The sequence below is a fragment of the Cupressus sempervirens genome, chromosome 11, assembly GCF_028749045.1.
Source record: "Cupressus sempervirens isolate cs-2001-9-10 chromosome 11, ASM2874904v1, whole genome shotgun sequence".
Classification (NCBI taxonomy): domain Eukaryota; kingdom Viridiplantae; phylum Streptophyta; class Pinopsida; order Cupressales; family Cupressaceae; genus Cupressus; species Cupressus sempervirens.
The window spans coordinates 172825749-172838905 of record NC_143128.1 but is presented as its reverse complement, the minus strand read 5'-3'; the positions used below and the strand labels follow the sequence as shown (position 1 = coordinate 172838905).

General features: G+C 32.4%; 1 protein-coding gene across 1 annotated transcript; it reads right to left on the bottom strand.

Moving 5' to 3' along the window:
* Nucleotides 1–12144: 12144 nt before the first annotated feature.
* Nucleotides 12145–12884, bottom strand: LOC149528757 (putative pentatricopeptide repeat-containing protein At3g05240). The gene is made up of 2 exons (XM_089808069.1): nucleotides 12827–12884; nucleotides 12145–12470 (listed from the first exon to the last, which is right to left on the bottom strand). Exons 1-2 carry the CDS (start codon nucleotides 12882–12884, stop codon nucleotides 12145–12147), a joined length of 384 nt encoding a protein of 127 aa, XP_089664195.1.
* Between the last annotated feature and the right edge of the window lie 273 nt (nucleotides 12885–13157).

Genomic DNA, 13157 nt, shown 5'->3' with positions numbered 1-13157 from the left:
CTAGATCAAAGATATAGCAAAGAGCATACCCAAGATCAAACTGTAAATAAAATCTAGGATCAGGTACTCTTATTGCTAATTGAGATAGGGTAAATCTCTTAATAGAGTAGTCTTGACAGATCTATGTAAACCTCCTAACAATGTCCTTACTTCATTATGAATGTAAAATCCTTTAACAAGGTGAGACCTAATAGTCTCTTAATCTTTTAATAGGGTAGATAATACCTTATGATCAAATATTGTAACCTTAAAAGGTTAAATTTATTGTTGCAACAGTGAATATTTGTGGGTTTCATCCCCACCCCAATTTTACCTTTGTCTTGAAGTGTTTTTGGGTAACCAAATTATTGTGTTATGTGTTGAACTCTTTATAGATGTGATATATTTCATTTATGTTTCAGCATTATAGTTTTAATGATAAATCTATGAGATGAATTATATATGAATTTTTGAAATTGGTTTTGAATTTGAAGTTTAAAATCTTGATTCAACCCACACACCCCCCCCACCACCACACACTATCTTTAGTATTTTGTTTCCCATATACTCAATCCAAAAATTGGTATCAAAGCACAACTATCTTATTAGGGAACCTAACACCTTGAGATGATTAAATTATGGAGATTGAAGTGTATAACATGGGGAAAATCATTGAGAAACATATGATTGAAATCTAGATAGTGTTGCAATAATTAGAAGAAGCAAAAGAGTAGTTAAGGAAAAACCTAAATAAAAGAAGAGAGATAGCTATTCAGCTAAATGATACTCAATACATATAACTTGATACAAAAGGATTGTTGGATAGCGGAAAGACTAGTAACAATGATGGAGTATTGAGAGAACTTCTAGAGAAGAATAGAAACCTAGTAAAAGAAGCAAAAGATCTCAAATCAGAACATGAAATTCAATCAGTTGCACTATGTGAAGAAATCAAACAAAAGAAGAAAGAAATAGAAGATAAGCACATGATTGAAGAAGAGAAAAGATAAATGCCTAGAAAACTTGAAGAAAGATCATTTGAAGTGCAAAATCATACAAATAATTAGTTTGATATGATAAATAAATTAGTAACTAGAAATCAGGAAGCAAATAAAAAAGATTTGGAGATCATAAATCTAAAGCTACAAAATGAGGAATTGAAAAATAAGTTAAAGCATGAAAAGGAACTCGTGGAGAGTTTAAACAAACCAAATAAAGTAATCAAACATTTTGAAGAAATGATGAAGTCACCTACAACAAAAGACACCTCTGGACTTGGATACAACAAATAATCTTTATGTACTAAAGAAGGAGAATAATCAAAAAGTGGAGAACAAAGGAATGAAAAATCCAAAGGAAAACCTACATGTTATCATTATGGGAAAATTGGACACACAACCAATATTTACCGAAGCAAAAATGGTAAGAAAATTCCTAAACCCAAATTGAGTGGTAATTGTTTCAATTGTAAGAAAGTAGGACATCAAGTAGATGAATGTAGATCAAAGAATAATGATTTGACTAGAAAGACATCTAAATTCTAAAGTCATTGGTACAATTTTCAAAATTATCGACATAGAGATCATGAGTGTAGACTTCAAAAAAATTCGAACTAGTTACCTAAAAAACAAACACATGCAGTTAAAATAGGCAATTCCTACAATTCAAATTACAATCCATGGTACAATTGTCACTATTGTGGATAATATGGACTAGAGAAATGTATCAAAACACATTTAAGAGTAAATTACAAGAAATAGTTAAATGGAGAGATAGTATGCTTTAGTTGTCTCAAAGTTGGACACATCAATAGAAACTGCAAAACCAGAATACCAACACCAGCACCAAGCAATGCAAGTGACTAACCTAAAGGGAACAAAAACATGGATAGAGATAGAAAGAGATGGAAGAAGTAGAGAAAATGAAGCTATGATCACTAAAGATGATGGATCAAACGCTCACACCATATGTCACTAAAGAAATAAGTTATGTAGGAACTATTTACTCAATGTTATATTTTACATCCGTTCCTAGCATAGAAGTGATGAAAATTCATATCTACTTAAATAAAGATGAATTAATAACTACTATAAATAGAAAATCATAAAGTACTGAGCTTTAGTGGTATAGTCTATACTAACTGAGCTTTGTAGTATAGACTAAGTGATCAAGGAAGATAACATGCTCATCAAATGAATTGGCTATGGATGAGTGAGTAACCTGAGCATCACCTAGATCCAATGAGTGCTAAGTGTTCCATTTATTCTCATGAGAGATGGATTTATGTTGAATCACTACTCATGAAATATGGTTCAATGATTTTGACTCAAAATCACACAGTTCAATCCTAATAGCAATATCAAAATTTGACTTGCTATGGAAATTATCTCCTACTTATCAATTGATGAGCTTAAGGGGTTTTCTAATGAATGGTTCATATGTCACAACACTTGGTGAAGGTTTTACAAATGGGGTTGCAAGCTTTTGGTTTAACGATGGATGAAACTTTGTATTTAAGCACGCTCAAGCTAGAGTAGTACTCGAATGGGTGACCTCTTGGAAAGTCTTAGTGCTTCACCCCTGTGAGCATCACCTGGATCCAATGAGTGCTAAGTGTTCCATTTATTTTCATGAGAGATGGATTCATGTTGAATCACTACTCATGAAATATGGGTCAATGAGTTTGACTCAAAATCACACAATTAAATCCTGATAGCAATATCAAAACTTTGACTAAGATAAAATGGAGACCAGGATGGTTTTCATACACCTAGTATGAAGACATTTATTATAGACCAAAAAATCAAGGATTGGAGGTATTTATCAAATTTAAACATTCATTTTTACTCACCAAGTGATCAAAGAAATTTTAGCAACTAGAGCAATGAATCTCAGTAGATTATCATCAAATTTGTGAAGGACCACTCTCAGTACTGAGTAAAATATTTAGTGAAGATATTTGTAAAAAATATGTTCACAATCCTAGCATGAAGTGGCATCTAGAAGACAAATGATGAAGGATAGTAGTGCACAAATAATTAAGAATGATTAAAGTCCTCCATCGAACTTCAAAAATTTAGTTAAAATTGAAACACATGTTGATGATGTTGGAGATTTGTCATCAACACTAGTACAAAAACAACAATATACAACTAAATAAACTACTAAAAATTGTAGATATATGACCACTTTTGATCATGTGACAATTGGTAGTTTATTTCCGATCATTAATCTAGCACCCAAATTTGTGAGTAAACTATTTAAACATTAATTTGGTCATTGATTTGGTTGTTGATTGTTATTAAATAATAGTTTATTTGGTAATTGATTGTTATTAAATTGTAGTTTATTTGGCAGTTGATTTGGTAGTTGATTTGGTAGTATATTTGGTAGTTGTTTTGGTAGTATATTTGGCAGTTTATTTGCTAGTTTATTTGATAGTATACTTGATAGTTTATTTGGTAATTTATTTGGTAGTTTATTTAATCATATTAAGGAACGGTGGAATCAAACCAGTCCAAGGTAAACTTTAAGAAATCCGCCTCCAAAAAAGGATATAAAATATTGGCTAATCTTTCATTATTTTGAAAAAACAAAATTATTTCTATTGGCGAATCTCTTAATTTTGTATTCTAAATATGGTTAATATTGACGATTATTTTTCAATCATAATTTTTTTGTATAAAATATTAATAAATATCAATAATAATAGGAAGTTCATTAATCACCATGGAATATTACAAATCAAAATTGAACATTTTTTTACCTCGTGGAATATGATGAGGATCGTTACATATACTTTAAATCAATACTAAAAACTAAGTATTGGTGGTATATCCCTAAAGTAACTAATAATTATGATGATTATTGGTCAATTCAATTTAATTTCTCCAATAATATATTATATTTAGGTGACTCCAATCTAATCATGTAACAAATATTGTGGTGAATATTTGAGTTTAAATTTTTCAATAAAATAAATTATTGAGTGATTTTAAATATTCTAGAACTAAATTTTATAAAACTATGGCGATTTAGGTTGTATCAAATCTTAAATTATTAGCCAAAAAAATCTAAAATTAGCCAATTTGCGAAAATTAGCCACTATAAAATACCTTGCGAACCACCATTCTCCTACTTATAAAGTAGGTGCTCTTCCATTGAGCTAGTACCCTTCAAAGAATAGTAATGTTTTTAAATGCATAATATAAAGATCATGAGAATGTTTTCATTATCAAATTCATTACATGTGGCTTGTTCCCCTTATTATAATAAATTTATTATGTGGTTTGTCTAATAAAATTACAACATTATGTGATATATTTACAACTAGTTCTATGGTAGTCACTTCCTCTGAACTAACATTTTCCCAAAGAAAACATGGCTTGAATCTGGCCATTCATTCTTCTACTATTGCCACATGTTCTTATGAACTGCCTTCACAACAAGCAGTAATATAGTAAATATGAAAAACATTCTTTACCAACTACTACAAATATTAACCAAAAACTTGGTTGCCACAAAAAAAAATATTCTTTGTATATTAAAATCAAATAGCTATTGACTTCTCTTTATAAATAAAAAAAGAAAAAACCATGTCGTATAATTCTCTGCAATGGAAACTACAAGATGAGAAGAGAAAGAACATAAACTGATTAAATAATTCTTAATAACATCTTCTCTAATTTTTGAACTTAAAACAAATGACTTCATTTAAATCATGATCTTCAATGTTGTAATTGTGCTACTTTCATATTGAAGAAGCATTTGGAACAAGCTATTGGCCTGGGTAATAATGGGACTGGTGATTTAGACAAGGCCAAACCTTGTAATATTGGACACATTGGTCAACAACACACATGAACATTGAGCTCCTACTACCCTTTTAGTTAAAGATGTTGCTAGTACGAAAGACATATCTAACTATAAATTGTGGGAAATTTTTTGATATACATTTTATTATAAATGACAAAATGCAGCCCCTGAATTGATTAAACTTTTCAATTCAGCTGTAATTGTGTTTTGGTCTTCTCATGGATTTTTAAGGCATGACAATATGTGATTTCTCATACTGTTGTCGAATATATTATTTAGAAAATTATGCTATAATTTTGTATTGATCTTCTCATGGCCTTTATACAACATAACAATAGCTCAACTTTCAATGCAATTTCTTTGTGGGGCGGAGGGAATTTTTGTCATGGCTGGCACTTGAAAATCTTCAAACACAACAACATACAAATTTAGCCTTGGACATGTGTTGAGAGAAATTGAATCAACCCAGATAATTCAACAGCCTAGCAAAAGATTTGATCTGTATCATGCTAGCTTTAGGTAAGGGTAATTCCTTGAGTTGAGTAAGATAAGGAAAATATGTAAGAGTAGTGGCCTATCAACCAGAGTTCTTGTCACATATACATCTCAACATGAATCACTCATGAAGATACAACCATAAAAAATTTGTCATGACTGAATTTCCTTGGAAACCAAGAAAATCTCCTAACTATGCTACCAGCACAGTGAAAGAAAAGCATGGGATCAGACCAGGCAAAGCTAACCAAGGAAGTTGAACCCAGATGTGGCAATCACATTGCAACTATTCATTGGATGTAGCACTAATTTTTTTATGACAACATTGTTATGCTAATTAATGACATTGTATTTGGACAAGGATTGACTATAGTGATCATTTCATTCTACTGTATATACCTAAAATAACCTGCACAACTAGATAATTATTAAAGGTTTCATCTGCCATACCACATAAATTAAATCGAAGTACCTTTGCATTAAGCTTTGAGAAAACATAATGCTTGAGGGTTATTTCATGATCAGACCAGTTGTAGTTATCCTTAGAAGCTATATTTAGTACCATTTATTGATAGTGATGTCACACCAAAAAAGGCACCCACATGCAGTAGAAGCTCTGTAAAGATAAGTAGGAGATCTTTTTCAGAAGTCAAATTGTGATATTCCTATCATGATTCAACTATGTGGCTTTTGGAGTCAAAATCATGAAACCTGGCTAGTAGTTCACATGAACCCATCTCCTATGAGAATGAATGAAACAAATAGCACTGATTGGATCTAGGTGATGATTATAGAGGTGAAGCATCGAGAGGTCCCCATCCCATTACTACTCTAGCTCGAACTTGCTTAACTATGGAGTTTCCTTCATGGTTAAATCCACTATTCTTGCAACCCCATTTGCAAAACCTTCACCAAGTGTTGTGACTTATGAACTATATATATTTCCACTTTAAGTACTTCAACTAATTTAAATGATTTTCACAGTTAATAAACACAAATAGAATTTAAGATTTTATGAGCAGTAATCTACTTAAAATCAACACTTTCTAGGATTTTAACACTAAAAAAATTTAACTCTACATTATACATACAATTTTCAAGCATGAACATGTGGATTTGAAAGATATAGGCGTGCTCCTAGATGCACTTTTAGGGTCTTTTAATACTTGAGGGGAATTCTAAGTTATGTACTAAAGTTTTTATGTCCAGCGTTATGCAGAAAACTGCATTAATTCATAACTGGCTAGACACCTGAATTAAATCACATAGATGATCAACATTGTAATACATTGTGAAATAAATTTCCAGAAAAAAAATGAGTGATGGATTGAGAAATTAATTTCTGTTCCTATGATAGATCACTTGGTGTCATCCAAATTGTCAATAAATTTTCAACAACATGAGTGGTATTGACATGCCTGTGAATGCTCATAACATGGTTGGGATGAGTGGAGAGAAGAGTATGTCCATGACAGGAATAAACAACTATGATGTTTAGAGATTTTAGAGAAAATTAGACAAAGCAATCTAGATCTTTAAAAAAATCTAACTTTTGTGCCCTTTATACTCCTCAATCCAGGCAGTACTGAATACTCTCAACAATTTTGTCAAGGATTTGAACTCTGATCCATTTACCAATGTTGTGCCATTTCTTCAACCCCAAGAAGCTTCAGGCATGTGTTTCTACTCTTCTGACCCAGATATTCTATCAAATATTTCCTACCAATGTTCACAATTTCACTTCAGCTAGACGGATAAAGCCTGTGTTTACCTCTTCAAATTCAGCAGTCTTCTTATCCAAGGTGGGCTAAAGGTCAAATTTTAAGTATATTTGACAACTTCAGTTACATGGAGATTAATATTATTTACCTAGACAAACTTGAAATTACAGATAAGAATTTCCAATAAAGATCATCTTCTTGTTTCTACTAGATGGGGGAAAGGTCAGCTAAGAGTTGAATTGACATGATTTTATTATTGAACCCTTTTAACTATTTTTGGCACGCATTACTGTCAGTTTTAAAAGGATAACACTTTTACAGGAATCAAATAAATTGATTATGTAACATATTTAGAAACTACAAAATGGTGTATGACTAGTTAGCTTGAGATGAACTTTTAAATACCACATTGAGTTGAAATAGATATGAAAAATAGAACTTAAAGAAATAGATTTTTCTATTGACAAAACAAAGTTTTATGAGTTTATCTTGGGCATACTCACATAAATCTGGATGGATATCTGTCAGATAAACTAAGACTATGAGCTATCTTATTTTTAGTTTCCTATTAAAATTGATTTGACTTCATTTACAACAACAATTAATACTAGTTCATATTAACTATAAACCCTTAGATGAGAATCTCTTAGTTAAGGTCTATGTAGGAAAACATTGATGTTACAAACCATAAACATTAAACAAACTAAAATAGAGGACCTGTAAGATGTATAGAGCCATGCAATAACCATTATATAATCTGAAATCACCTTGCATTCCACGTAGAATATTGAAAAATATTTAGACAATTGTGATTTCTTCCAAATTTTACTTGAACCTTCAAAATGCAAATTTGAAAAATGAGTGGTGGAATTTAAATCAAAGTATCTACAAAACAATGTATGATGAATCTGACAAGCTTTCCACCAATACAGAAAATACAAATGAGATACAAAAAATGCGTGGAATTGTTCTAGAAAAATTGTACATCAAATCCATACCTTCTTTCAATTGATATTCTCCTTTCATTCATAATATCTGGCTACATTTGACTTGTCTGAATGCTTTTTCTAGGTCCCCAATAAAGAAAAGTATCTTATGAAAAAGACCTATACATGGCCCTTTCTCAACAGTCAATGTTTCTTTATTATTGCATTTGGAATGCTGAGAGTTATGTCTATTATTTCCATATAAGGTGTACCATAGTTAGTGTTTCTTGATTTCTTGGAACCTAACCAGCGTTGAATCTCACCTTGGTGCACAATATAATATTTAGAACCCTCACATGTAATTGTCAAGCCTGTTAAGATGAACAATCAGATACAATCACAGTTAATTGAATAGAAAAATCAATCAGTAATACAAAATAAGTAATCAAAATCTAATAAGACTACGCATTTTACTTACAATCCCACTGTATCACAATGATCTTGACTTTCATATTGCATATTCCATATTTTGGGAAGAATGGGGCTAAAAAAATTAGCCTGGTCTGTCTAATGAAACTATTGTGCTAGAGTTCATCTTGTCTCGCAAGACTCTTGCAAACTATTGGATAAAAGCATTTAGACTTGAACAAAATAAAAAACCCTAACAACTGATAGAAGGAGAAAGTAAAATCTTGTAAGAAAGCATCAAGCAACTTAAAAGAGGAAACACAAAAGTCTTCGTGAAAATTCCAGCCCAATTACCAACAAATTATTCATCACTTATATGACTTACTTCTACCCAAACATTAAATAGTTTTAGAGTTGTTTACAAGAAATTTATGTACAAAGAGAAGACATTTATATCCATAGTATAGAACATATCATGTTTCAACCACATGTGTGATGTTGGCATGCCTGTGAATGGTCATAACATGGCTGGGATGCGTGAAGGGAAGAGTATGTCCATGACAGGCATAAATACAAGACTTGAAAAAATGTTTTCCTATCTAACTTCAGTATGACTGTCTTGAAATATATTCACAGGTTCATTAAGGTCCAATTTACATGTTTCAAAAATGCTAAAATACGGTCAATGTAGAACCAAATGCATTTGCTTATGCCAATAAACTATCAGACATATTATTCCAATATCAAACATATAACACTGTGTTCAATCCACATTGATGGAAGGGATGAGCTCATTAAAATTGCAGCTAAAATATTTTTGAACCATAAAAACTGATAAAAAAATGTGATGGCAAATAATTTTACTACCTCTAGTAAGCTAGTCATTCCTGCTTACATAAGTAATATCCAGCTTCACTCTATGATTTTGCATTCAAATAATTGTTTATTGCTAATTACAAGCCTGGTAATATGCATTTGGATAACAAAGCATGAAGCTTTCATCCTCAAAGGATAGAGGAATTCACTTGAGTTGTACCTAGTGAAGGATAGATTCCAAGGGCAAGAAAGCTCCCACCCTTGAGCTATGAGCCATTTCAGGCGTTGGAGTAGGTGAACAGGAATGAATTTCACCTCTTATATAATAAAATCTACTTGGTAGAAAATGTAAAGAAGTTATAATTGTGACAACCTTTGATGCTTGATAAAGAAGGTTAGTCGGTGCCTCTAATGGATGTATTGGCTCCATAGAGAAATACATAACTGGGATAAGATGTGGTTCTTATGATCCTCGAGAATTCAAATATTCCAATTTATTTGTAGAGTTACAGTTCAGTCAGAGATCAAAAACCTAGAATATAGCCTAAAAGGCCTTCGTATATTATTCCATTTATTACACTTATGGTTTATAAAAGAGACTGCCACTTTATTTAATTTTGAGTTGACTGGCCTTGATATGTTTTAACTTTAGCAATAATAAATTTTTTAAGCCTCCTTGTATTTCTTACCAATACTTATCTCAAAATAATTTTTTTTACAAAGTCTTCTAACGACCCATCTTTATTTCTTATTTAAGAATATCTTCTTCCACTTTAATTACTTAAATGTCTCTCTACACCACAATAATAGGTATTCCCTCTTACAAACTCACTCTTATATCTCGAATTTTCTTTTTTCCATACTAATGATCTTCCCTCTTTTATCCCAAATGATGCAGAGACGATTGGGAACATAAATCTCTCTCTTACATATGGAATCAATTGCAGACACAAATCTGTCAACTATATCACCAAACAGAGGTTTGTAAAACAAATTAAATAAAGTAATCATGCATAAAACAAAATCTATATAAACATTATAAACTTACCAAAAAAATAGACACAAAATAATAAAATTTATCTAGACAAAAGGTGCAAACAAAATGAAAAGGGATATACTCCCTAACCATCTCGAAGGCCAGATCGATTGTAAGCCCTCTCACATGTCCTGCTGATCAAACATGTTTCTATTTTTTTAATGTGATCATCTCCTTTTTCTTTTCCCTATTATCCACCTCCTCCGCTGACTTTTCATTTTAGAGGCGCAGGTTGGAAACAGTTCACTGCAATATTCTTGGTATCAATAAAACAGGTCTTTGATTAACACCCCATCAGTGTACATAAGAAACTTTAAATTCCTGGTATCAATTAAATAGTTCTTTGATTAATACCCCGTCAGTGTATATGTGCATGCATGGTCATACTATGTATATAATTTTACAAACTCACTAGCAATACATACATTAACAGATGCTGTGAAAGAACTAAAATAAAAACAATTTTCTTGACACTAAAACTAAAACATTGTCCCTAGTTTATAATTACAGGTCTGATAAAATGCATATTTATTGCAGCACCAGCCTTGTTTTACAGATTACTTCATTTAGAATCAGCAGTAATATCCAAACGAGCATTGTCCTTGTTTAAAATAATAGAGTCGGCTTTCATCTCACACAACAATTTATCTTCCAACAATCTTGGAAATCAATTTTGTTGTAGTATGGTAATCAGAACATACCCAAAGGTTCTTAATAGTGCTAGTCATTCCAGAGGGTGTGTTTAACAGATCAAATGCAATTACCAATTTCTCCCTATGGTGGCAAAGAAATAATTCCTTTTCCTCCTCCATATCATTAAGTATGTCTTGAATCTGGAAAATGCCTGGCTGCTTTCATCTCCCAAGGCAATTGGTTCAGCTTTGCATTAATCTCCTATATCTTTGGGTTTGATTTGTCCCCCACACAAAAAGCATGTACCGTTTTATGGCACTCAATCCAACCACATCTAGGCAAATTTCTTATTCTTCTATCTTTCATCAATCTCTTTACTCTTTGAACCTCATTCCACCAGCCCACTTCTGCATACATGTTTGAGACAAGAACATAAGTTGCAGTATTTTTTGGATCCAAATAAAAAGCAGAGTTGCTGTAAATACTCCCAACCCTATATTCAGATGTACTCTACAGGCACCACGAAAATATGTCCAAACAACCACCATAGGCTTAACTAACATCTTAATGATAAAGTTTAATGTATCATCAAGATAGCTAGCATGGGCAAGAAGGTCAACTATGAACACATAATGATTCACTGTAGGTGTTATGCAATAATGATTACTCATGAAAATGAATTATGTACATCCCCTCTCCACTAAACCAGAAAGCTACATGCAAATAAGGCACAAGCAAATCTTACAATATCAGGATATGTTGGTGAGCGATTCATTAGTTTAAAGAGATTTAGAGAATCCATGCAAAATCCATTGTTTGTATCCTGCAATCATGGCATTCTATGAGATCACATTTCTTTGACACATTTTTTCATACAGTTCGCGTGCCTTCTTTATGCTTCCACATTTTGCATACATGTCTGCTAGGGCACTTGCAATTACAACATCAGGCAAAATCCCACTTTTAATTAAGCTTTGATGGATGTCTATACCTTGTTCCAAAGCACCCATTTTGGCACAGGCTGAGAGGATGTTGGCAAAGGTTGTGGAGTCTAGCTGTATATCCGCCAAAGGAATTTTATTAAAAGTTTCCTGATCCTTTTTAAGAACCTCATTTTCTATATATCCTGCAACCATAGCATTCCATGAGATGACATTTCTGTGAGACATTTAGGAAACTAGTTCACGAGCCTTGTGAATCTTTCAGAGAGTTCACATCTATAACATCTGATAAAAATCCTTGTTCAATTAGGATTTGATGCAACTCCATACTCTGTTACAAAGCTCCTTGTACACTTTGGCTTTACATCTGCCAATTACATTTGCATAAAAGAATCCAAATCCTTGTCAGCATAACCGTTTTGTCTATATCTTGTGATCCTCGCATTACATGAGATCACATTTCTTTGAGGCATATTATCAAATAGTTCACGCACCTTGTCTACGCTTCCACATTTCGCATACATGTCTACCTGGGAATTTGGAACTATAACATTTGACAATAATCCCTTCTCTGCTATGCTCTGATGGATGTCAATACTTTGTTGCAAAAATCCCATTTTGGAGTTTTTCTCTGCACCTGCCAATTGCATTTGCTTGAAATTTTTGAAAGCCTTTTCAACATAGCCATTTTGTGCATATCCTGCGATCACTACAGTCGATGAGATCGCGTTTTTTTATGCGGTTCTTTTAAAAACCTTAAAGCCTCATCAAGAACACCACTTGGAGCATATCCTGCAACCATTGCAGTCCATGAAACTATATTTCTTTGATCTGCTTATTTGAAAACCTTTAAAGCCTCGTCGAGACTGCCATTTTGTGCAAATCTTATAATCATCGTATTCTAGTAGACCACATTTCTTTGAGGTATTGCACTGAAAAAAATTAAATCCTCATCAACAAGACCATTTTGTGCATATCCAGCTATAATTGCAATGCATGAGATGCCCTCTGCTTAAGGAATTTCGTTGAAAAGCCTTAAAGCCTCATCATGAATACCATTCTCTGCACATCCAGTGATCATCGAATTCCAAGAAACCGCATTTATTTTTGGCATTCTATCAAAAACTTCACATGCCTTGTGTATATTTTCGCATTTCGCATAGAAGTCTAAAAGCGATGTTGCAAGTACAACATTTTATAGGAAACCCTTTTCCACAATGCTTTGATGAATGTTTGTACCCAGATCCAAAGCTCCTCTTTTTGCACAGGCGGGAAGTACACAGACAAAGGTGAATTTATGAGGTTGGACACATGTTCTTTGCACTTTGATAAATAGTGTCAAGGCCTTGTGAGAAAATAGGGTATTTACATGAGGATATGCCTTTAT

Excerpts from the sequence above, each read along its gene's own strand:
- LOC149528757 (XM_089808069.1), bottom strand. The coding sequence starts at position 12,884 with ATGCCAAAAATAAATGCGGTTTCTTGGAATTCGATGATCACTGGATGT. Across the intron at positions 12,471-12,826 it reads CACTGGATGTGCAGAGAATG|GATATGCACAAAATGGCTAT; the intron begins GTATTCATGATG and ends TAGTGATCGCAG.